The 25,049-nt window shown below is 48.7% G+C and overlaps 1 protein-coding gene across 1 annotated transcript in view; it reads left to right on the forward strand.

The window, feature by feature from the left end:
* The first annotated feature begins 766 nt into the window (after nucleotides 1–766).
* The window catches only part of PAPPA (pappalysin 1), a 239,779-nt gene continuing 215,496 nt past the window's right edge, over nucleotides 767–25,049 (forward strand). The window contains exon 1 of the mRNA XM_026513725.4: nucleotides 767–1,184. Within this exon, the coding sequence (XP_026369510.2) occupies nucleotides 767–1,184 (418 nt within the window). The remainder of the gene's footprint in view (nucleotides 1,185–25,049) is intronic.

The following is a 25,049-nucleotide window of genomic DNA, read 5'->3' on the forward strand; positions in this document are numbered from 1 at the left end:
AGGGGGTGTGTACAGAATTTCATTAAATTGTTACTTTAAGATTGTCTTCTAAAAAAAAAAAAAAAAAAAAAGGAGGGGGTGGAGAAGCGGGAGCGAAGGAGGCAAACGGCGAAGTGGAGGAAGGCTGGGTAGCTCGGCCTCTCCAAACTGATTGATTAGTCATGATCCCCGCAGTTTTAACAGGGACTCATTCAATTGGGAAGGTGGAGCGCTCGGGAGCAGATTAGCATACGCTTGTTTACTCATCTCTGAGGGCTTTTTCCCCCCTCTTTCCTTTCATTTTGTGAAGAAGGAGGGAGGGGAGGGGGGACTGGGGGGGGGGGAGAAGGGGGCTGTGGCTTGTGTTATAAAGGACGCAAAAAATAAATAAATTAGAGCATCTTTTGGGGGGAGGGAATTCAGCGGATCAGTGTCTTAGAGGAGCTTTTTTTTTTTTTTTGAAGAGCGAGAAATCATATAAAATAAAATGAAATAAAACAAGGAGGAAGGCAACCAGCTGTTAGAGGGGAAAATAAGGCAGATAAAGGAGCGGGGAGAGAAATTAATTGCCAACCAGGAGGAGTTGGGCTGTATTTTTCAAAGGTGGGGGGAGTGGAGCACACACCTTGAGGAGCGAAGCGAGAAAGAAAAGAAAAAAGCAAGTGGAAGGGGGGGCTCGCCCAAGAAGGGTGAAGAAGCGAAGAAAGTCGAGGCGCCGAGGCTCCCAAAGCTGGCAGCTCCGGGCGGCGGTGCAGGGGCGAAGGGGGGGCGGGGGGGACCGTCGGACATGCGGCTCTGGAGTTGGGTGCTGCGCCTGGGGCTGCTGAGCGCCGCGCTGGGCTGCGGGCTGGCCGAGCGCCCCCGCCGGGCCCGGAGAGACCCGCGGGCCGGCCGCCCCCCGCGCCCCGCCGCCGGCCCGGCCACCTGCGCCACCCGGGCGGCCCGTGGCCGCCGCGCCTCGCCGCCGCCGCCGCCGCCGCCGCCGGGCGGTGCCTGGGAAGCCGTGCGCGTCCCCCGGCGGCGGCAGCAGCGGGAGGCGAGGGGCGCCGCCGAGGAGCCGAGCCCGCCGAGCCGGGCGCTCTATTTCAGCGGGCGAGGCGAGCAGCTGCGCCTCCGGGCCGACCTCGAGCTGCCCCGGGACGCGTTCACGCTGCAAGTGTGGCTGCGAGCGGAGGGGGGCCAGAGGTCTCCGGCAGTGATCACAGGTAGGCGAGGGCGCCCAGGCGGGTGCCCGGGCTTGGGTGGCGGGCCGGTTGGGGGCTTGCGGGTGTGTCTGGGCGGGAGACGCCCGGCCGGAGGCACCGAGGCGCCCGGGCGAGCTGCAAGCCTCACTTTGCCCCATCTGCGGAATGGGCGCACTCGGAAGGCTTTTTGCCTAGCCCCTGGGGAGGAACTCAGGGAGCGCTCCTGGCGGCCCGAAACCCGCACTCAGTGAGGGCTGGTCCCTGGGGAGCCCTGTGCCCCTACATCGTGTTCAAAATGGTCAGAGGGACTGTCTCTCTATGAGATGGAGGGGAGGATGACCCAGTAGGGATGCATGTGAAAAGAGGCCAGGGGATTATTAATTTCTTTGACTTTTTAATGGAGGTGAGTCCCCCCCCCCCCTCCTTTGGGCCCCTTACCCTGAAAGCCTGCAAGAACAGGGTTGTTGTGATCAGAAGGACTTAGAAGTCCTCGAAGTGCCCCAAAGTTGCCTTCTGCTTGATGCCTGCCTGTGGGATGCACCCTCTTCTCCCCTGCCACACACACACATGCACACACCCCCCGCCATCCCATGCCCTGGCTTTTAAAGCCCGCTGCCTGTCACTCGGGGCTGGGGCAAGACCTTACTGACGCACACCCAGCCAGTCTTCCCCCGACTCGGCTGCAGAACGGGGCGCTTTCCTCATTTGGGACTTTTACTAGCCCATAATGAATTTGAGTTCTCCCTCCTCACCCTCCCCTTCCCTGTTCCACAGCAAAGCCCATAGTGAAACCGGACACTTTGTGAGGGTTGCAAACCTTAGAAATGCTCCAACATCCATTTTCCCCCCTCTAAATGAATCTGTGGCCGTGCCTTTAATACAACTGGGGGGCGGAGGGGGCGGCGCTGGAGGAGAGAAGGAAAGTTTTGCCTCTTCGGACTGAGACTGGGAGATTCCCTTCCTGCACAAACAGTCTTGCCATGTCCTAGGACGTCTTAAAGTGAGAGTAGGGGTTCCCCCTTCGCTGCAGCCAGGAAACGTGTGGAGGCGGTTCGCGATCCCACCCCCTTACACACACACTTTCTTCGAAGGGAAAGCTGTGAGTTCTTCCGGCAGTTCTGCCTCTTTCTGTCTTGCTGTGGACTTTCTCAGACGTCGTGCTGACGCTCTCCGCCTTCCGTGAAGCCCATTTCGGGGGACCCAAACTCTGCGGCTATACCAGGAATCTGCCCCTAAAACTCCCAGTCTCCTGTTCCCAAACCGAGAGCAACAGAGTGACTTTCCCCACATCTGACGTCATCACATGCTATTTTTTTCCCTCTCTGTTCCCCCCTCCTCCAGGAAGGAGAGGGAAACAGAGCTCATTCACTTTTAGCTCCCAGGTCCTAGGCACCTGAAGTGGGGGTAAACTGTAGAATAGAGATAAAGTGTTATTTATAATAGTAATGATGGTAGATCATTCAGGGCTCTGGTATGTTTACTTCTCTTTCGGAACGTCGGAAAAGCACAGAGCCTGCTGCTTGTAGATGATGAAAAAGAAATATGAGTAGATGAGATTTTTCCTAAGCTTTACCTGTCGTGCTAGTGATTTGGAATGCTTTTCCTCCAGAGGGGAGGGCCCACGGTTATATAGGTATCATCAATGAAAAGGTAGTAAATATGTTTAAATGTATGCCATATATATATATATATATATATATATATATATATATATATATATATATATATATATATATATTGCACCTGGGATTCCACAGGAGTCTGCTTTATAAATGTCTATAATTCAGACAAGGAGCCTCTCTTCACATGCGTTCTCTTGAGCACTCATTCACTCTCTCACACAAAGATCGTGCAGTAAAATACTTTAATTGGATGGGGGACGTTAGGTTATTATTGCTTGTATAAAATGCCTGGCCCATTTTATGTGGAAATAACATTCCTCTGAAAATGAAAAAAAAAAAGAAGAAAAAGAAAGAAAGAAAGAAAGAAAGAAAGAAAGAAAGAAAGAAAAGGCACTGCTGTCGTGTAGTACCAGAAAGCCAGGAGCTTTTCTCCCGAGGATTCTGGTGGATTTTTTTCCCTCCCCTCGTTGAGTCTGAGCCAGAATTGGCGGTGTGTAAACACCTGGCCCTGAGCCAGAAAAGACTCATTCTGCGTATCCTCCACACGGTACCGACTGTTGGACTAAAAAGAACCTGCTTCTCCTTGAATTAAAAAGCAAACAAACAGAGAGGTTCTTTGCAGAAGCACTTTTTCGGCTCCTTGGTCCGTTCGTGTAAGTTCAGGCGGGGAGAGGCAGGGCCTAGGTGGGCAGCCCGGACGCCGGTGTGCCCAGCCACGTCCTGCCCGCCGCGACCTCCGGCGCCCGGTGTGCTGCCTGACCTCCGCTGGCTCCCTCTGACTGGGCGTCGCCACTTTCGTAGGAATCCCTGGTCCCCTATCTTGAGAGAGCAGGCATCTCTCAGCAGGGAGCGCGCTGCTATTTCAGGCAGAGGGTTGCTGCCTTGCTGTCAGGCCAGGCTGGCTTACATCACTCTTTGCTGCAGGATTCAATTGGGTTTCGTAAAGGTCTAATTTTACGGTGCTGTTAACCGGGTCTGTCGTCTGGCAGAGGCAGGCCTTGCCGCTCCTGGTAGGCGGGCTGTGCTCCCAGATCCGCCCGGGATGCTATTTCTGCCCCGGTTCAAACTTCACTGACACCAGTTCAGACAGGAGCGGTGGGAGAGGCAGGGGGAAGGAGGGAAGGAGCAGCGTGCTTCTGAAGCTCGGAAAACATGCCTTTTCTTTTTCCAAAAGGGAAGAAGAAGAAGAAGAAAAAAAAAAAAAATATATATATATATATATATGTGTGTGTGTGTGTATATATATATATATATATATATATATATTAATAAATAAAAAGGGAAAGGCTTAGGCAGGCAAAAACAAAGCCAAAGTTAGAAAGTGCTTGTGTACAAGCTTCTCCCGAGGGCCCACCAGTGATGGAGGGTCTTGAGGATTGAAGAATCCTTTAAGGCTACAGTGAAAAGGGGTCCGCAGGGGTTACCCACCCCCCTCCCCAACCCGGCCAGTTCTCTCTGTAGCCAGGTAGGGAGACACAGACAGGAGGGAGGGGTGCTGCTGGATGACACAGCTTCTGGATGGCAGGAACTCGGTTTTAATCTTGGGTGTGGGGCCTTCCAGGCCTTACCTCCCTCCATACACACGGCTGAGCGAACGTGTCTAGTAAACAGCATCACCTCTTCCCCCTCCCGGACCCACCACCCAGGCACAACCTTGCCTTCGCACACAGCAGTTTCGGCTCCCTTTCAAGTCCAGGGTGGGGGTGTTTTCTTCCACACTCTTTCGCTTTTGTCCCTCCCTCGTAGCAGGCAGGAGCCAGACCCCTGCCCCTGATCCCCAAAGGCCCCCTCCCCAAAACCCTCCAGTCCAAAGAAAGAGAAAGGAGAAGAAAAAGAAAACAATAGACTCAATTTGCTCATGGAGCAGAGGCCCCGAGCAGCAGTTAATCTTGTTAAAGTTTCTCCTGACGTGTTAGATAAGTGAATGTGGACCCCACAAGTGCTGCCCTCCTCCCTCCCCATCCCTTAGTGATCCAGAACTCGTGCTCTGAAGGAGAAAGGGATTTACCTGAATCCCGTCCAACACCTTTGCTTGCCACGCTTCTTTTCTTTTGTTCCAAATGTTGGACTGCTGAGTTTGCTGGCTAGTCAGAAGAAGCTTTTTATTTCCTCCCTTCTGCAGCCCCCACTTCTGACTACCACCTAACCCCCCAAGAAGAGTGCCTGCACTTTCCCAACTTCAGAAGTACTGTTAACGGGGAAGGCTGGGTTTCAAGGAGTCCCTCTGTTAACACAGCTCACCTCCAACTGCTGTAGTCACGTCCAGGGTCTAGAATATTGCAAGGGTTAGAAGCCAGTTTTTGCCGTCAGGTTACCTGCGTGACAATCCACCTGTGCCCCTAACTGGCTGGGTGACCTTGGGCAAGCTAGTTGACTCCTCTGGGCTTCAGCTTTATCTACAAAGTGAGGATAGCAGAAGTACCTAGCCCTTAAGTGAGCTGACACATAGAAAGTGCTCGGCACTGGATTTGGTGTATCGTAAGTGCTCCGTAAACTTCACTCTTGTTATTGGACATGATTTTCCAGAGAGCTCAGTCTCACCCTTACGGACTGAGGACGCTTGAAGGCAGGAAGGAAAGCAGCTCTTCCTGCCTGCCTCCAGGGGGCCGGGCACTGGGCTAGGCACCTGCACAGGTCACCATCACAAACACCCTGGGAGGTGGGCATCACCTCCTTTATTTTCCAGACGAGACGATGAAGTCTCAGACAGTTGAGGTGACTTAGTCCACAGTCCCACAGGCCAACAGGGCAGCAGAGCCCAGATGTGAACTTGAGTTTTAATTGCCTGTTTCCTCTTCAGCAGTCTTTCTGGGGAGAGGAGACACAGTTCACATTCCCTTCTTTAGCCCTGCTGTAGAATATTCCCATTCCTTTCTGCATTTCTGGGTGCTGACCATGCACCTGCAGGCTTCAGAGGATAGCAAATGAGTGTAAATCTCATGTGGGACCTTGGATTTGACCTAGCAGGTCTGTTTTTCCTTTCATGCCAGATGAGGCAGACTGGCCTTGGAATATCTGTTGCCGGTTCCTGGCCGTGTGATTTGAAGCCAGTCATTTCTCATCTCTCCGTCGTTCTGTTTCCTCATCTGTAAAATGGGCATAGTGATCCCGGGAGAGTGCCGTGAAGTAAACATGCAGAAAGTACCTGGCACAGTGTCAGCTCCTATTAGGGACTCAGTCAGCGGTAACGGGATCCAGTAAGTAACCACATTCCCTTTTCCAGTTTGCTAACTTGACCTTCAGGAAGGCGGGCCTGTTTGCACTGTTACGGCGTCCCCTCTTGAGTTACTGGGGGAGTTTATCTAGAGTAGACCGTGTATCTCAGGGGACAGTTAGACAACCCCCCGCCCCCAGTCCCTCCTTTGCACTTTCGTTTCCTCTTCTTTGACCTACTTGGATGACCCCTTGGTGGTAAGAGCCAGAGGAAGTCTAGAACCACTGGACCAATGAATAAGAAAACCAGTTAGCACTGAAGAGAGCATGCACCCTCGGGAACAAAAGGCAGACAGTGGTTATAGTGGGGTCCAGGTCACAGATCTACTGTCACATGCCTCTTGCTCCTTCCCCAGATGCCCTCAACTTCCCCTTTTCCCCAAGCAGCCATTCACGGTGGCCAGCTGCATCACCCTCGCTCTTCTGCATAGAGGAAAGCAAACTTGAGGCTCAGAGGTGTGGAGCTCGAGAATGTGGCTCGTGCAGTGTCAGCCAGGCATGGACTGGGACAAGCAGCTCATTGTGCAACAGGGAAACTGAGGACCAGGGTTATACAGGGGCTAAGAATTAAACTATATTCACAAACTGTGCCCTCTTAAAGGGGCTTGGGAGACCATATCATCCAGCAGTTCACAACCCTGGCAACACTTGGAATTATTAGCCTTTCAAACATCCCAATGCTCAGGCCGTATCCCAGGGATGCTGATATCAGGGGTCTGGGGTCGGCCTGGGCGCTGGTGTATTTCAAAGCCTTCTCGGGTAACTTGGAAGGACCACCAGTGGGGAGAATCACGGATCCAGTTCAACGTCTCCTTTCTCTGCAGTAGGGGAAACTGAGGCCCAGAGCGGAAGTAGTGTTTCCCATTTAGTGAGCTGGTTAGTGGCTAAGACTTGAGAGAATTTTACCTGTCTCGGTTCTGAGTTGCCAAACACCAGAAGGGACCCTACCTTCATTCTCAATTCCCCTGCTGACCCCAAGCCCCTGGGTGCCATGGCCCTGACATTCCATTTTCCAGAGCCATTCCTGTGTGTGAAACTAGACTCTCTCCATCAGGGGTCCCCTCGAAAGTGCTAACACTCCTGTAGGGAGGTAATACTGAGGTGGCACTGAGTTCTGTGCATTTGATTTTAAATGAATCTGTCCAAGTGGTGGGGAGGGGAGCCTCGCTAAGAAGGCAGGGAAGCTCATTTCTGAGGCATTCTCCACTTTGCCCTGGGCTAGTTCAATAGGAAGGAGTATGTTCCTGTTATTTCCGAGCCCCACCATTGGAGACCACTCTGAAACCAGTCCTGCCTGTAGCTGTCTCAGATGAGGAGGGGGGTAGATCCCCAAGTGCCCTGGGCAGGAGGACCCCAGCTATGGCCGGCTTGTGCCTTGTCGACCTAAGGTCAAGGGCTCAGGAATCCAGCAAATGCCTGTTTCCCCCCTCAGCTGGTCCCCTTCCTTTCTTTCAGTGTCCCCATCTCTCTCTTCTTGCTGCGCAAAGGCTCTGCTTCATGCCTTGATGCACTTACTGGAAATGCTTAACTCTGACCTGTGGATCTTGGCCCCTTGGCTCCTTTGAAGACCTGAAACGGGGAGTCAGGAGCTCTGAGTTCAAGTACAGGCTTGGCCTCCTCTGAGCTGTGGGACCCGAGGCATCTACCTCAACCACGGGGGCCTCAGGGGACAGAATTTCAGGTGTGGTCACCTTCAGCATACCCCTGTCACGGGTTGTCACAGGAACCCAGTGAGACAGTGGGGGCAGAAGCTCTTGGCCAAGATCAGAACCCAGACCACGTGTCAGCAGGAGGAGGAAGAGGAGGGGCCAGAAAGTGAGAGATGTGAGGAATTTGTGCGATCAAGGTCATTCCTGGGAAAGCGCTTTCATTATCATTATTCACATTGCAAATGATAAATAGTGATCAAGGTAGCCAATCTTTCACACCTGTGACCTCACTGGAGCCCTTTGATGTTGGGACTTCACAGGCCCACGGAATCCTACTGCTTACTTGCTGCCTGACCTTGACAACTGCTCATTGGGCCTCCGTGTTCTCAGGGTGCAAAAGGTGGGGCCGGGATAGAATAGGGGCTTTCAAACTGTGCCACACAATCTTAGGGATCCCCTGGGGAGATGCTAAAGGGCAGGTTTCTGTCCCCCCCCCCCTTTCCCTTCACCTTATTCTGTGTCAACTGTGTACTTCTATAAGATTCCATTTGAAGGAATGGAACAGAGTCTGAATGGACAGGGAACGACATGGAGGAATTATTGTTAATCCTCATCAGGTGTGGTAATGGTAATGTTATTATGTATACTTAAGGCCCCTAATCTGTTAGAAATGCATACCGAAGTATTTATGGGTTAAACTACATGATGTCTGTTCTGTTTGTTTAAAATGCTCCAGGAGGACACAACAAAAAAAGGTATGGTGGGTGTGCTAGGGAAAGGAGATCAGCAGACTGATAACAATTGTTGAGAACAGGTGATAGAAACGATGGGCTTCACTACATTTTTCATCTGTCCCTCCATGCGAGGTTAAGGATTTCCATAATAAAAAGTTAAAGATACATTAAGAGTTTGAGCACGATAGGAGGAGTTGAAACTCTTATATCTCTGCATGTTCTGTGAGCTGATAGGTGTCCCAATACTGAGGTGCCAGCCTGGGGACGCTCAGGGACTCCCCCAAGGTCACACAGCAGTCAGGGGAAAGTCGGGGTGCAGTCCAGGCTTCGGACACTAGGAGCTCCCTCTGCCCTCCTCTCTGCACTCTGGCAAACCCAGGTGACTGCTCGTCCTGGGAGAGCTTGAGGGAGGTTTCCGAGGTGTGTGTAGGAGGGGCCCGTGGAACCCTGCTGGTCAGTAGGAAGCTTTTGAGTGAGGACTTTCCTGGCTGGATAGAATTATCACACACACTGTGAAGCATTTAGCATCTTTGATACCGTGCAGAAGAATCCCCCAGGATCTGTTAGTCATTGTGACAGTCCAAAACATGTGACAGTACCCACACACACACATTTCCACACACACCTATTTCTCACTTTTCTGGCTCCTCATTTCTCTCCATCTCCAGTTGCCCTGGGAACCTTCTAGAAACTCCTTGAGCTCTGGGGGAATGACCTGCCTCTGCCAAATCTCAAGAGAAGTTGACACTGTCAGGAAACGGGGGAAAGGAGCCCAAGTATTTTGTAGTGGTTGATCATAGGACACCAGAGTCAGATGGCCTGAGTTTGATTTCCTGACTCTCCCACCTGCTAGCTGCATGACCTTGGGCAAGTTACTTAATATCTCCAAGCTTCACTTTTCCCATCTGTAAAATGCGGATAACACTGGCTCCTACTTCATGGGGTTGTTTTGAAGATTAACTGAGCCTCCATGTGGAAAATGCTTAGTAATGGAATCGAGCCCGTGGGTAAGCACAGTAAACGTTAACTCATGTTGGTGTTATGTGTGACCGACCCTTGCCACCTTGCCATGCGGTCGTTCTAATTCTCTCAATAACTCTGTGAGTTGGACAGGCTTATCTCCTTTGGCAGAGCCAGGGATTGACTTTCCCTTCCTTACGATGCGGGGAAGATACATTACTCTCGTCTTAACATCAAACAAAAAGTAAAGTGAAAGGCCAAACTATAAGCGCTGTATTGTTCCGTATTATGAAAGCAGTGTGTCCTCATGGTAGAGAATCTAAGCAATACAGATCAAAACAAAGGGCACAGGAAGAACGTGTGCATCCCCTGCCTGGGCGTCAACGGTCATTACTGAGTTCTTGCTATGTGCCAGGTACCGTGTGGGGCCCTGAACCCCAGAGCACTGAGCATAGGAGGAAGATATCCCTGCTCTCAAGTTTATGTTCAGGGATGGGGAAGGAGGTGGACGCAGAGTATAAGTGAGTGAGTGACTAGTACATATTTATGTGCTCATGAAGAAAAATAGAGAAGGAAGTCTGGGGCACATTGTAGGGTAGGGTCTTAGGAGGAGTGAGATTTGGATGGGTGGTCAGGGGAGACAGTAATGAGAAGAAGCATTGGGGAAGAGTCTTAAGAGTAGACCCAAGGCTATCTAGAGAAGACCATGGTGTATTGGAGAAGGAAGAGCAGTGGACTAGGAGCTAGGAGATGTCAGTTCTAGAGACCCGTCCAGTCATTAGCTCACTGTGTGACTTTGGACAAGTCACTTTTCCTCTTGGGGGCCAATTTTCCTCACCTGTACAGTTGGAGTAGGGGTGACTTTATCTTTGCCCTAGAGACCCTCCTAGCAGAGATCTCCTAGGATTCTATAATCCTAATCAGGGCTGGCCTAAGACAAAATTGTAAACTTGGCAATAGTTCTGGTTTTCTTCCAGGTTTTGGTGCATTTTCCTCCACTAGGTGGTGCCTGTCCCCCTCGAGGGCCGGTGCCCACACACTTTCTGCTTCCTCGCCCTTGGCAACACTCAGTCTTGAAAAATGACCTGGTATTCCTTCTTGCTAAGGTTTCATTGACTGACAACAACTTAGAATGTTGCTCTTCCATGGACATATATATACTTTAATGTCTCCCCGGAAAGCTTTATATCAAAAAGCAAATTTACTAATGGGTAGCATTTTAGTCAAAGACTGACTGAAGACATTATTTAGGTAATATTGGTACTTCCCAATAGCTGGAAGCCATCTCAGTCATGTTGCTAGTAATTACTGCCACAAATACCCAAAAAACTCACTGAGTCACCTTTCCAGTGGTCATTTACTTGGCTTATGGTTAAATTACTCACTTTTCATAATTTCTCTCTCTCTACAAAAGCCATTTCAGGCAAATTCCAGGGCATCATGGTAGGCCACTCACCTGTTAGTCTTGCTCATCATGTTAACCAGATTATTCCATGAAGTAAAATACTAGAACTCCATGGTCCATGGCCATCTGTTAGCCTGTTTTCCTTCAGTCCCCAGCACTGTCATGGATGATGTACCTCTTGTTCCTTCTTGTCCCCCTCCTTCCTCTCTCTCTTTCTATTCCTCACACTTAACACATTTTTTTAGGCCACTTGGATTTATCTTAAAACAAGAAAAGGAACTTTTTTCTTCCAATATTATTTGCCACAGACCCAGAGTTCGTGGAATCTGGAAGAGTAGGAGAGGTGACCCTTTTTCAGTTTTAGAGAACCAGAAAAGTTCCCAGGTTCCAGTTCATTTGGAGGAGACAGAGACAGAGAGTCTTGAAGGTGGGAGGTCACAGCTTGGCATCCATGGATATAATTATGGGGAGCACGTCCACCCTATGCCTTCAAGAAGCTCATGGTCCAACCTGGACCTGTCCCCTTGGCAGTCAAGAAGTTCCTCCTGTATCTGTCCCATTCCGTCTTTTCTTAATTCCCGTTGCTCTATAAACATGAAATGTGGCTGGGCAGAATATGACCAAATGTGTTCATAAGAAGGCATTATTTCCTGCAACGACATTGTAGATCTTTCAGCTACAAAGGCTGATGAAAAAAATAGAAAAAGATGTGGTAATAGACCAATCAGGGACCTTGTTCTAAGAGGTGCAAAGTACCTGAGCAGAAAACCTAAGAAATGAATCCAGACTGTACTGTTTTGTGAACTAACAATTCGTGTAGTAAGTCCCAAGAACCCAGGTGTGTGAGTTAGAAGGATGTGTCGAAGCCATTCTTCTCATAGATGAGAAACTGAGGGTTGGTCGGGGAAGGACTGGTCCAAGTCAGGGAGCAAGCTGGGTAAGGTCCTCCGTCCTCTGAGGCTTAGGCCAGCCCTCTGCCGGCTTGTCCTCTGACTTTGCGTCCTTTCCCATCGAGTGGTCGCCATCTCTCTGCTGTGGAGCGTCATTCATCTGCAGGCTTTGCTGGGCTCCAGACTCATGGATCCACTGGACATGTTGACATGCACTTCAGACTCAGCATGCCCAAAGCGGAGTCATCGTTTCTCCAGAATCCCTTGTGTTCTCGTCTGGTGTCAGCCACTCTCCATAGATCCCCCACCATACTCGGTCATCCATTTCTGTCTATCCTGCCCTCCTTAGCATTTTTATAGCCAGTCTGCCCTCTTCGTGGCTTAGGCCCTCTGCACCTCTTGCCTTGACTGTTTCCTGAGTATTGTAAGCCTGCCTCTCTGAGCCTCAGTTCCTTCACTACACCCCTTCAGTCTCTCCCCCGATATCCAACAGTCAGTGTTTTCCAAAATGCTCATCTCTAGCTAGAGGCCCTTCAATAGCTCTGGCCTTATCTGCAATTCGCCCCAGATTACCTTGGGCGCTTTTTTTTTTTTCCACACTATTTTTTAGTGGGTGTGTTTCCTATATTCCCCTGTGCCATTTTGCAGAATATGTCAGCTTCTACGGGATTCTGCTCAAGACTCCCTTCTTCTGGGAAACCCTCCCTAACTGTTCCCCACCTCTCTAATCCAGCTGTCTCCACGATACCGTCTGCACACATGTACCAAAACACCTGGAATTCTTTATCACATTTAATTTTGTTCATATTTGGGGTCACCTCAACTTCTCCTCGCCTTGCACGGCCTCTGGCTTATAAAGGTACCGTGTACATTTCTGCTTAATGAATGCACGACTGGATAGGAAAACCAGCTACATGTCTAATGATTCCGAGAGAAAGAACTCAGGAACCTCAGCCACGCTGCATTACGTAACCAAAGCACACGACCGAACTCGTGCGTCACACTCAAAAACATTACGCAGTGGTTAACTCCATTTCCCCTTGAGCGAAGAGGTCAGAAGGGAAAAGAAATCTGGCCTTCCAAAACAGAGGGGAGGGGCAGTGCCTTACATGGCTCCGCAACTCACGTTTGGTCCTCTCTAATCCAAGCCACATTTTAGCCTTGGTCTTCCCCTCTCAGCCCCTCGCCTGTTTGCAAAGGCTTTGTTTTGTGGGTGCGCTGCAACACATAATCCCCAGCTTTGCTCTCCTCTCAGATTTCCCCCCTCCCCCTTATCAGGTTCTTACTGCGCCTCGAGTGTCCTGGAAGTCATATCTGTTGCCTGGGTTTTCATCCATTTCCCTCCTTCCTGATAGGGGGGCCTTTCCATCTGCTTCCCTTGATCTTGTGAGACCTTGTGGTGACCTCAGGATCTGGAATCCTCTCGCTGCTGTTTATGTACCCTTGGGAGAAAGTACGCATTCTCAGCAATAATAACAGTAATAAAAGCAGCAAGCTTATAATGAGCACTTACTATGTGCTGGCACTGTGCTGAGTGCTACACTTTGAACCCTCTGAGTTCGGTTTAGAAAGTTACATGACTTGCTGAAGGCCCCACAGCTAAAGGGTGGTGGGACTGGGGTTCAAACTCAGGCCAGTTTAATTTTATCTTTATCCACAGGCTTAGAGCACGGCTTGGAACACAGTCGTTGTCCAGTAAATGTTCCATGAGAGAATAAATACATGCACGGATACATGGATGGTTGAAGGAAGGAAGGGACAGAAGATGGTATTCCCGGTGACTAATGCAAACCTTTTGAGATTGGTTGTAGAATGCAAAGGGAAGAGATGGAGGGTAGGAGAGATGGAAAAAGAATCTGAGTGAACGTTACAAGATTTCAAAGACAGTGGCTAAGAAATACCTTTGGTATGCAAAATAAATTTTATTTGCAGGTGACTTTGGAACAAATAACATTGACGTCCATGAGAGCAGGTCTCACCTATAAGTAGTCTGCTGGGAAATAGACACTTATTTGAAGGCTGCTGTCTGCCAGAAACTTTTCTGAACTGCTTGTTTGGGAATCATAGCTTAGGTCCGTTCCCCCAGCACAGAGACCCACCGTCACCCTCTGAGGAGCGGCCTGATGCTCTCTGAGCTGAATCTGGGGTGTATGGAGGTGATCGTGCTGCATGAACCATGGGGTTCCGAGTGGGAGAATGACCCTGGAGTGGCAAGGCTGATATTGTGGTGTGTTCTCACTGGAGCCGATTAAGCCCCCACAGTGTCGGTAGTAAGCCCTCAGGATGACTCCTTCATACAACAGCCCCTCTGGGCTGATGAGATCTGATCTGCAAAAACAAACAAATACCACATCTGGTTCATCCCTTTCGCAGTGACGTTTACACCCTGCTTTATCAAATATGCTCAGTGTACGAATGGAGAAACTGAGGTCCAGGCAGGTTAACTTATTAAATTAAGCCGATTTGATGAATGTGAAGCAGCAAGTTGGCAGCAAAATCATAACAAGAACTCCGATCTCTTGACTTTCAAATCAGTGCTCATTCCATCGGATCACTTTATGTTCCTTTGGAGGAACAGTGGGGGGTGGGGATGGGGATGACAGTTACATCTGTGGGTTCACATTAGTGACTTATTAGAAAACATCATACAGCTGTTTGGTAACTTGAGCACTTCTTGTGTGCCAGGCTCTGTCCTTGGCATTCTGTGAGGTTCAGGAGGAGATGGCAATTTATTAGAAGTAAACCAACCAACCTACATATCTTCCTTCCTCTCTCCCACCCGTCCACCCACCCCACCTACTCACCTATCCATCCGTCTGTCCACCCACCCATCCACCCATCCACCCACCCATCCATCCACCCATTAATGGATGGTTATCAAGCACCCTTTAGTCGCTGTGTATTATACATTGAACCAGGAGGTGGAGACTAGAAAGAAGTACAGGGCACAGTTCCATCCCTTGAGGAGCTCCCAGTCCTAGCAGCGGAAGCAGACTGGTAAACAGATACAAAGCATCATGGTAACTGCTATAACGAAGCAATTAGTAGAGTCCTGGGGAAGCAGAGAGGCAGAAACACTGTGTTCTTGAACACCCGTGTTTATTACAGGGCTAGAAAGCACTCTGAGCTTTCAGAGGCATAGAGGCCCCTTCCACCTGGAAGGGGCAGGGACTTCCTCTTGGAGTAGATGGCATGTGTATGTATGTGGCGTGCATGCTTTGCCTTCCATGTGGTTCTATCACACATGCCGTTTTAGATGTGGAGCCATAAATCGAATTAGAACAATAAACACTTTTTGATTCTTGTCTCAGCTGAGGACATTGGCCCAGAGTAGCTTTGAGGAGCATGAGACTAGGAAATGATTAGACAATTCCATCCATCACCATCCGAATCAAGTCCAGCAGCCCCTTATATCCTCCCTTCATTGCATTTATCACGCTGTTGTGTTTGCCTTCGTATATGTCTGTCTCTCCCCACCTGTCTCCAAGCTCCTTAGGGGCAGAGACCATTTCTGTCTTCATCTCTGTTTATTCCTCGCTTTAGGACAGTACCAGCCCTGACCCTCTCTGCTCAGAAAACCGTGTTCAGTGAATTGGAGATGGCTCCCAATAAGAGAGAAGACGGGGTGACTGGAAATGGGTGCTGTGAAGGAAAGGCACTTTGAGAAATGGCAGCATGGGCCCCAGTAAGGGCCAAGCAGTGAAGGCAAACATATTCTGAACGGCACTAGCCGTTAGATATTTCCTCATCTCTCTGAGCTGACCAGTTCCCTGTGTGTGTTCTTAACCACTCTTCCCTACTGCTCTGCCTCCCTGTCTGCTGAGCCAGGGTACCATTCTGTTAGCTTTAAGGACTTTTCCCCATGGTTTTCTATCAGCTTCTCCAGCCCCATCCCTGGAGAGAGCTGCGAAGAACCAGGTGTAGTTGTGTAGGATGCACCTGTGCTCCTCCTGCCACCCTCACCTGTGCCTTGGAGACGGCCCAGAAGGTAGGGGAGCAGGATGGTGGCAGGAATCAGGTCTGCTGTGCTCAGGGCACCTTCCCAGGGCCTGGCACATGGCAGCAGTTCAGCAAATATTTCTGGGGAGATTTCTGGATGAAAAAATGATGTAAATTTAAAACACATCTGGGCCAATTTGCTCAGGTTGGAGATGAAGAATCAGATGTCCAGGCGAGGCAAGAAAATGATCCCAAGTTCCATCCCTAAGTAGAGCAGAGGAGCAGTAGGGCCCAATTCTCCTGACCATTCCTTCTGTTCTGTCATATTGGGCTGGTGTTTGGGCTCAGCCCTTTGAACTTGGTCACACAGGTTTCAGATCACTGAATCCTGCCATTGGACAAGACCCAAACTGTCCTTTTACACCTGAGAAGTCTGAAGCCCAAAGAGGGGGAGAGATTTGTCCAGGGTCCCACAGCTTTGGAAGTGATAGCACCAAAGCTTCCAGAAAACCTCCGTGTATTGCCACATGGCCAACAAATAGATGATATGTGCCTGACGCTGTTAGAGATGCGGGTAGCGAGCATGCAGGTCCATGCCCTCATAGAGTTGACATTCTTCTGTGAAGAGAAAGACAGTAAACGAGTCAACAATTGTCAGGTCTTGTGTGTTAACAATGATGAGTGATAAAAGTGGGTCATTAGAGAAGACTGGAGTAGAGGGACTTTGGTTTAGGTGGTCAGGCTGAGGTTTGAATGACAGATGAGGAGGAATAAGCCATATGAAAAGATAAATTAAGAGAGTTCCAGAGAGAGGGGGAGAGCACAGCTAGCATGCAGACCATGAGGCAGGGAGAGTTGAAGATGCTGAGGGAGCAGGTGTGCAAGCCACTGGGAGACAGGTGTCCGCGGCTCAAGGCAGTGCAGGTCGTGGAATCTGGATTTTAATCCAGATGAACTAGGAAGTTATGGGATTTGGTGATCACTCTGACCTTGAAGTGGAGAAAAATGACATGAGGCCAAGAGTAGCATCTCAGTTATACCATGATCAAGGTGTACATTGATTATTGATATTATTTTAGTAATGACTTAGTATTTTGGTTAATATCATTACCATGCATTTCCTTGCTCATACCATTACCACTTAAGATATCTGAATAGCACTGATTTTTTAGATGAGTAGAGAAGCAGGGTTTCCTTGCACCCTCTGGGAGGACTTGGACAGATTTGTGAACCCTGAGAAATCTTCTGTAAAAACTTGAAGGTGTGCACATTCTTCTGGGGAGAGGTTGTCATCAGTTTCATAAAGGGGCTGTGGCGCCCAAATGATGACTGAAATGCCTAATAGCAGGGGGCACATGAGGTCATTTCCTGAAATCTGTACCCAGCTCTAAAACCTGAACGCTCTAGGATATCTGTGAAAATGAGAATGTTGACGTTGAGTTGTCATATCAGACTGAGGAATTGCACTTTCCTTCATCTGTACCCTTGCTGGAGTAAATAGAATTTAGGGCTTTTTTCCCTCTGAGGAGAAGTTAGTTAATTCCTTAGAAATATAATCTACAGCTTTGTTTATTCAAACTCTGGTCTGAGTTTCTCCAAGTTTTAAAATAGGCAAGTACACTTCAAATGTAGCCTGGGGGGGTCCTGACCATAATTATTCACGGTGGACTTTCCCCGTGAATCTGTGAATCCAGGTATCCATCCACCCTTCCATCCGTGCATCCATCCACGAATCTATCAGTCCATCCAACCATCTGCCTCCCTCTCCCTCCCTCCTGCTCTCCTTCCCATCCATGCATCCATCCACCCTTTCATCTCTCTAACATTCCATCAGTCCATACCCTCATCCATCTACCCTGCCATCCATGTAATCTTCCGTTTACCAGGCTGTGTGCTAGGGCTGGGGCAAGCGTTAGAAGACTCCAATTCTTCTTCTTAGGCCCTCTGAGTCCTTGAAAAAAAAAAAAAATCCCCTGAGACACCTCCACTGAATCTTTGCTTCTACTAGACTACAATTTGAAAACCCCAGTTTAGGAGTTGAAAACTACTTTGAAAAAATTCAGCTGCTCTGCTTGCATAGTTATATAATTATAAGTATTCCCAGCAGTGCTCTGAATCGGCGTCTAGACTACTGGAGGCTCCTTTATCAACACTAATATTTTAGATCAATAACAGCTTCCACCCATAGGTCAGCAGGTGGTAGAAAACCAATAGAGAACGTGAACTAGTGGCAGGGATCTTTGAGAAAGGGCAGGCTTCATAAAGGGAACAGAGAAGGGAGCTGCCAGTCACTTAGCTCCTGGGACCGTCTTTGCCCACAACCCCCAAGGCCCTTGGATGGTGGTTCTGAGCCTTCGTGCTCCGTGTGTGCCCCTGGATGCATGATGGAGCAGGAAGCCCTCGTGGCATGGGGTTGTTTCAGTTTCCGAAGCATTTTCGACATGTACCTATCATATTCCCAGTCGCCTTGTAAAACAAGCATTTTCGTTTAATACAGTGAGGTCTTTGTATTCTCAACAACAAACACATGGTCTAAGGCTCTCGGACACAACCTGCCTTTTTCTGCAACGCCACCCCCCGCCCCACTCTGTCCGCCCTTCCAAAGCCCAGTGTCAGCAGAAATATCTGTTTACAAACAAGGGCTCCAAGAGCACAGTATCAGGAGCTCAAACAAACCTCTAAAATATGTCCCCAGCTCCGTCCTTGGCATCCCTGGGAACAGCGTGTATCACTGGCAGCCGCTTTCAGGGAAGGCTTTCTGCCTTTCCATCTTTCCAACTGTCTTCGTGTCTGGCTTCCTCTGTCTCCTTCCACTTATTCATTAAAACCATGAGGAGCCTGGACTGGAGAGGCAGTCGGATGCTGGCCCGGGCCTCGTGGATATCAGGAAAACAGAGCCCAGACAGGGGATGCTTGCAAGCAGTGAGACAGACTCAGACACATCTAGCCTGTAGTGTCATCCAAAGCAGAAGCTGATTGAAGAAGAATGATTAATGGGGTAGATGTAATAGTCACATGATCATGCCGCTCTCAGTCATTTTTCGGTGAAGATCAGGATTAGCAGTGGCTGAAGTCACTCTTTTGCCTCTCCCTTGAACTTGAGTCTTCTATAGCTCCCTATTACCTATACACAGTCAAGAGAGTAGCCAACACAGTGAGCATGTAATACGTGCCAGGTACTATTTTGAATACTTTGTGTGTATTGAGTCTTTAGTCTTCGCAGTGACCCTCTGACATAGATACTGTTCCAGTGCTAGGTTTCCAGATGAGGGAACTGAGGTACGAGAAGGCTAAGTGACATGCCCAAGGTCACATAGCAAGTAAAAATTGTAGAATCCGTCCTTAGAGTCCATGTTCTAGCCACGCCCCCACAAACATCTCCAGATCAGGTCTGAATTTCTTAGCCCCACATTTGGCTTCCCCCCCAAACCTTGTTGCTTACGTAACGTTTCCTAGTTCCTTATATCTCAGTTTCTCAACCTCAGCCCTGTTGACGTTTTGGAACGGGTAATTCTTTGTTGCAGGGTGTAAGTATTGTAGGGCGCTTAGCTTGACTCGATAGATGTAGTAGCGACCTCCACCCCCCAGTTGTGATGATCAGAAAATGTCTGCATAACTAGTACCAAATGTCCTCTGCAGTGTAAGATCTCTGCTGGTTGAGAACCACTGACTTACGTGGATTTTTTTTTTTTTATTATTAAAGAGAATGTGTTCCTAGAACACATATCCCCACCTCCACGCTTTTTCACATTTGGTTTTCCCCTTGACCTTTCAGTGTCCTTGGCCTCCTCCCCATCAGTCTTCTCTGTTCCAGAGTCTTTCAGTGCCTCGGCATCTTTTAAGCCAGAGAGGAAATGCTAGCCTGTCTGGGTTACTGATCTGCTTTGTTTTTATGCTTTTTTGTTTAAAAAATGATCACCACCTCCAAACTTTCCATTTAAAATCCCCTAAAGATTGCACAGCAGTCTTGAGTTAAAAGCTCAGTTCGTTTCATGATTCAGTGATGTCTATTGGGTCAACCATGTGTCAGGTCCCAGGCTAAGCACTCTGAGTAGGAAGTCAAGGAAATGGACTACCTTCATCCTGAGAACTTACATGATAGGCTCTATGAGCAGAAGAGAAGATTCTGGATAACTCTGTGCCCTCTCACAGCTGAGAAGGTGGGCAAACCAAGCCCCAGAAGGTAGACGATATTTGATCAACATCAACCAGAGACCAAGCTGAAGGCTGAACTAGATCATCTTCCACCTGGTGGAAATTAAAATTCTGAAGTCCCAGGGAGGTCTAACTACCGTTTATCCCTCTAGAGCCTTAAAGTTGAATCATGATGCACGATTTTCTGGTGGATATTAAAACAGTAGAAAATTAATATCTGAAAAGTCTGTCAGTCCTCTCTCTTCAAAAGTTTGCTTGCATTCCATGCTTTCCATTATAGGTCTTAAGCCTGAATGACTCCAGATTGCCCCATGAGCACTGGGCAGGGAGTCCTGAGACATGAGTCCTGGCTCTTTCAGCAATGCGACCCTGTTGATAAGAACACCGTGATCCCAAGCTAACGACCCCCCCGCAGCCCCGCCTATGGACTCTTTCTCAAAACCACCAAAGATTCCCTGTTGTCTGTGGAATGAACTTCAGATCTCTTGGCATGCCCTTCACAGCCCTTGGCACTGTAGCCTCAGGCGAATTCATTTCCCTCTGCTACTCTGTGCACCCTCAGTTCCATCGAGAACAGAGGTCTTTCCCCATCTCCAGAGCCCCCTTCCAGTGATAGCACAGCTCCCAGCCTTTGCTCATGTTCCACCTTCTTCTGGAAGGTCTTCGCCCAGCCTCTCCTACCGAGTCGCTCTTCCTCCTGCAATGCTGTTCTTGTGCCACTCATCCAGGAAACTTTCCCTGAGCCTTCTTGTCTCGTCCGAATCAAGTGTTCCTTCCATTGAGTTCTGTTTGCTCATACTTCTACTAAAACTTACTCTGTTATACTTTATTTATGGAAAATTAAGAACTGCCCCTTGTCCTCACACAGTCCATTTTCCCTTAGCTGGGAAGCCTAATTGAGAAGTTGTGAACATGAACTCTCACGCCTGATTACCTGGGTTGGAATCCCACCTGTGTTACTTGCCAGTGAGTCACTCAGGCTTGGGCAAGTTGTCTGTGCTTCTTGGAGCCTCTGTTTGTTCATCTGTTAAGTGGGAAGAACGATTCCACCTCCCTGCGTGGATTGTTGTGCGGGCTGCCTGAGCTACCCTGCGCGGTTTACCACGGTGCCTGGGACGCAGCAAGCGCTAATTCCGGATGGCCCCGGCCAAGCGGAGCAGACTGGGAATCTGCCTGTCTGGCCGCATCCTTCCTTATCTCATCTTGCCATCGCTCTCCCCGAAAGGCTCACCCCTGGCTGTGTGGGCCAGGATGAGGTGATGGCAGGCTCACCTGAGAGAGGAGCTTTTGTTTCCAGAGCTCAGCCCACACTGCCTGGGGTGCATTTTTACATACGTTGCTGTGGGTCTGCATTGGTTATGAAACGTACATCACTCGGCTCGCCCACGTGGGAACCTTCTCCATCCCTCTCAGCTCCTTAGGTTTGGCGGTAGGTACTCAGCGGCCCTCCTGGTGCTGTTTTGTAGATGAGAATCTAAGGTTCAGATGTGGACCCAAGGCTGCCTCATCTACTCGCGCTGCCAGCATGGTACCTGAAAAGCGAGGTATTTTTTGGGGCCAATGGCTCGGTTTCTTGAAAATCAGAAAAAAATAGTCAATATACTCATATGGATTAGGTAATGATGAATCCAGCCTCTTGGTTGTATACATCTTCATGCCAATGTGATTGTAAAATATAATTCTATATATTTATGGAGGAAGGAAAAAGTGCCCAGGGCCAGGAAAGTCATGTGACCCTGGATGAAAAGGCATTTCCCCAAGATCAATAGTATGGTAGTGGCAAAGCAGGGCAAAAGTTCATGGCTTAATCACTCCCAACTTAGAAATCTTTTTTTTTTAAAGATTTTATTTATTTATTCGACAGAGATAGAGACAGCCAGCGAGAGAGGGAACACAAACAGGGGGAGTGGGAGAGGAAGAAGCAGGCTCATAGCGGACGAGCCTGATGTGGGGCTCGATCCCATAACACCGGGATCACGCCCTGAGCCGAAGGCAGACGCTTAACCGCTGTGCCACCCAGGCGCCCCCCAACTTAGAAATCTTATCCCTGCATTTTTAACAGACTCCCTAGAAATGAGTTCACCACAGTCTTCTCTTTTCCCCAATGAGGAAGTGGACCAGAGAGGTGTGCAACTTGCCACAGGTCACGCAGCTAAGTTATGCTTCCGTGACTCCTCATTATTACTTTTAGTATTTTACACAACCAAGCCTAGTGACTACAGATGCAACACCCTATCATACAGATGGAGAAATTGAGGCCCAAATAGAAGAGGCTTTTTCCCAGTGTCACAAAGATGCCACTTCTGCCTCCAAGTCAGAGCTCTTGTTTCGGTACTCTAAAGATGGTTTGAAACTTCAGAATCTACTCAGATTGGGTTTCCTCACAAGCCTTGGGCATATTTCATTCATTCATTCATTCATTCACTCACTCACTCACATATACGTTCATACATTCAACAGATGTATACTGAGTGCTTATGTTCTGGATACTATACAGAAGGCTCTTGGTACAGAGTTGGTGAACAAACATGTACTCTTTACCCTCTCAGTGCCTCACTCTCTCCATTTGTGTGAACAGAATCATAGTTTCTGTTTTTCTTCCTTTAGAGAGTTCTGAGAAAAGCAAGTGAAATAATTAAGACTCTTTGTACTCTTTAAAATTTCAGGGAAACGTGATGCTTCCTGTATTGTTATACCCAACAGAGTGTATAATCAATATAAGGAAGCTTTAAAAAATGACTATATGAAGAAATAATGATCAACTGATTTTAAAAGAATTGTTGCTTGTATTTATTCATAGAAAACATAAGGCATTGGTTAAGCACTTAACGTTGGAATCAGAGCTAGGTTCTAATCTTATGTTGTTACAAGTCAAAAGACCTTGCCAAGTCAAGAAAACTGAGTCTCACTTTCCTTATCCATAAAATGGGACCAAGAGAACATAGAGAGTAGTTTTATAATTCAGTGAGATGAAGCACATAAAGTCCTTGTCCTTGAACATGGCACATCATAAATGGTCGCTCTCTGTTTCTCAGTAGGTTCATGTGGCTGTGAGTGGCATTAGAACAAATCAGAGATCCTAGGGGTAACGTAAGGAGGCAGGCATGATAAGAATAGATATTCCTGACTGCATATTATTAATTCCTACTATCTCCACATTGCAACAACAGGAGGACCGGTAGTAGCATTAGGGATTAGCGGTCTCTCACAAGAGAGTATAGCCTGTGTCTGGTCATGCTCCAGAGAATGTCTGGGTTGAGCTTGATACAGTAGATATCCTATGAAGGTGTGTTGAATGAATCCGTGAATGGGTAAGTGGATGCACCAGACAGGACCAAGGGATGTTAATATGGGGAACAGAAGAGCCAGGGATAATGCAGTCAAAAGCCTCAGGCGTCTTCACAGCTGTCCTGGGCCAGAGGGCACAGGATAACTCCGTGGGTCACTGGAGACCAGATCCTGGACCGCTGGGTGGCAGGGAAAGGGCGGTGATTCGGATTCACTGAAGGAGAGCACTGAGAAATGCTCAAAGGTGCAGAGGCCTTCTTCATGTGGCCGAGTTCTCGAATCCTGAAATATGAGTGCTCTCTTGTAAGATGTTGTACAGGAGATTCAAGCAGGAGGTTAGGTGTTAAATGGATGATATCATGACCTTTGAGGGAACCTGCAGCCCTGACTAGGCCCGATTCCATGAATGATGAAGCGTAAGGGCTTGGGACCGCTGTGAAGAATGTGGAGGGCAGGATGGAATGGTCCTTGAGAAGTCACTGTCCCTGAGGTTTGGTGAGTGAGCAGGGAACAGCTTTAGGTCCTCAGATCAGACCCAAAGTGGGCTCTCTTCTGCAGGGTGTCTCCAGCTTCACTGCCTAAGTCTACCAGGGTCTGATTTGTGCTAGGGGAACCTTTCAGGGCAAGCAAACAGAAAATGCAGGAACCCCTCTCTCTTCCTCCTCCTCCTCTTCCTCCTCCTTTTTTCTTTTTTGTCTTCTTCCTCTCATCTGCCACTTTTTTAAAAAGAGTTTATATGCTCCAGTCTCATTGACAATGTGTGAAAAAGAGAGCAAGGCACGTGCCTTTCTATTTCAGAGAAGAGTGTCAGAAAGGATAAAGTTTAACAGCACAGAAGAAGGGGGGAAACCTGGTCCCAGTTCTGAGCGAAAGGAACAGACATCCATATCAATAAAAAGTGTAGCTGGCGTGCGTCACGTGCTATGCAAATGAGTGTTTGCATTCTCTCACTAAATCCTCAAAATGGCACTGTGCGTTAAGTACTGTTATTATCAGTTTACAGTTGAGAAAACTATCAGGTAGGTGAAGGGATTTTGCCCAAGGCTACATAGCTGACGAGCTGCACAGCTGGGATCCCGACGGATAAGACTTCATAGTACACGTGCTTAAGGCGTGTTACGCTGTCGCGCTCCTGTGCCAAGTCCTGGTATGTTCGTTAGCTCATTAGTTCCCTCTACAACTGGCAGAGGTAGATTGCATCACCCCATTTAACAGATGAGAAGACTGACGCGAGAAGAGGTGCCCTGACTTTCCCAAGGCACACAGTTAGGGAATGGTAGAGCCCGCACTGGGTATGCATTTATTGCTCTGTGAAAACCCTCACGTTTCCATGTCCACACAGCCTGCTTCTGTAGGAGCAAAGGAGGCAGGCAGTCAAGAACCCGAGGGAGACATAGGTGCACCTTGAGCCCTCAAGAGCACTTTGCCGGCCCAAACTCACCATGAAGTCTGTGTATTAATAAAGCTATGGGTTTCAGGCACCCGTAAGCACACTCTTGTCAACCTTGCCTTACCTCTGGATAGCCTTAAATAGTTTACAAGGAAATATGCATTCATTTAACTCCTTTCTTTCTCCAGTGAGTTCTGTGAAGGACATAGGATAAGACTTTTTAATCCCTGAAGTACACGTGGGAAGGCTGAGGCTCAGAGAGTTGAACTCCTTCAAGGTCACCCAGCTGGTAAAGAAGGCGAGCAGATCCACGTAATGAGAGGGCTTTCAGGTAATGGTTCCCAGCAGGAGAAACGAGGACAGGGACAGAGCAGACACACTCGCCACTGCGGGCACTCTCCCCACTGTGCCGTGCCCCCCTGCAAAGGGAGATCTGGCCCCACAGGCTCACCTGCATGGCCAACACATGGGGGACACCCGAGTGAATCCTGACCTTGTGAATTCCTCCAGAGAGTTACTCTTGGTGCTCTTGCCTCTTACACCAGGAGGTGGGGATGTCTAGAGCTCAGTGTAGTTTGGGATAAGCCTCCAGCCAGGTATGATATATTTCAAACCTCCTCCTTCTACTGAGCTTAACATCA

This window comes from Ursus arctos, unplaced genomic scaffold (genome assembly GCF_023065955.2).
Source record: "Ursus arctos isolate Adak ecotype North America unplaced genomic scaffold, UrsArc2.0 scaffold_18, whole genome shotgun sequence".
In the NCBI taxonomy this organism is placed as follows: Eukaryota; Metazoa; Chordata; class Mammalia; order Carnivora; family Ursidae; genus Ursus; species Ursus arctos.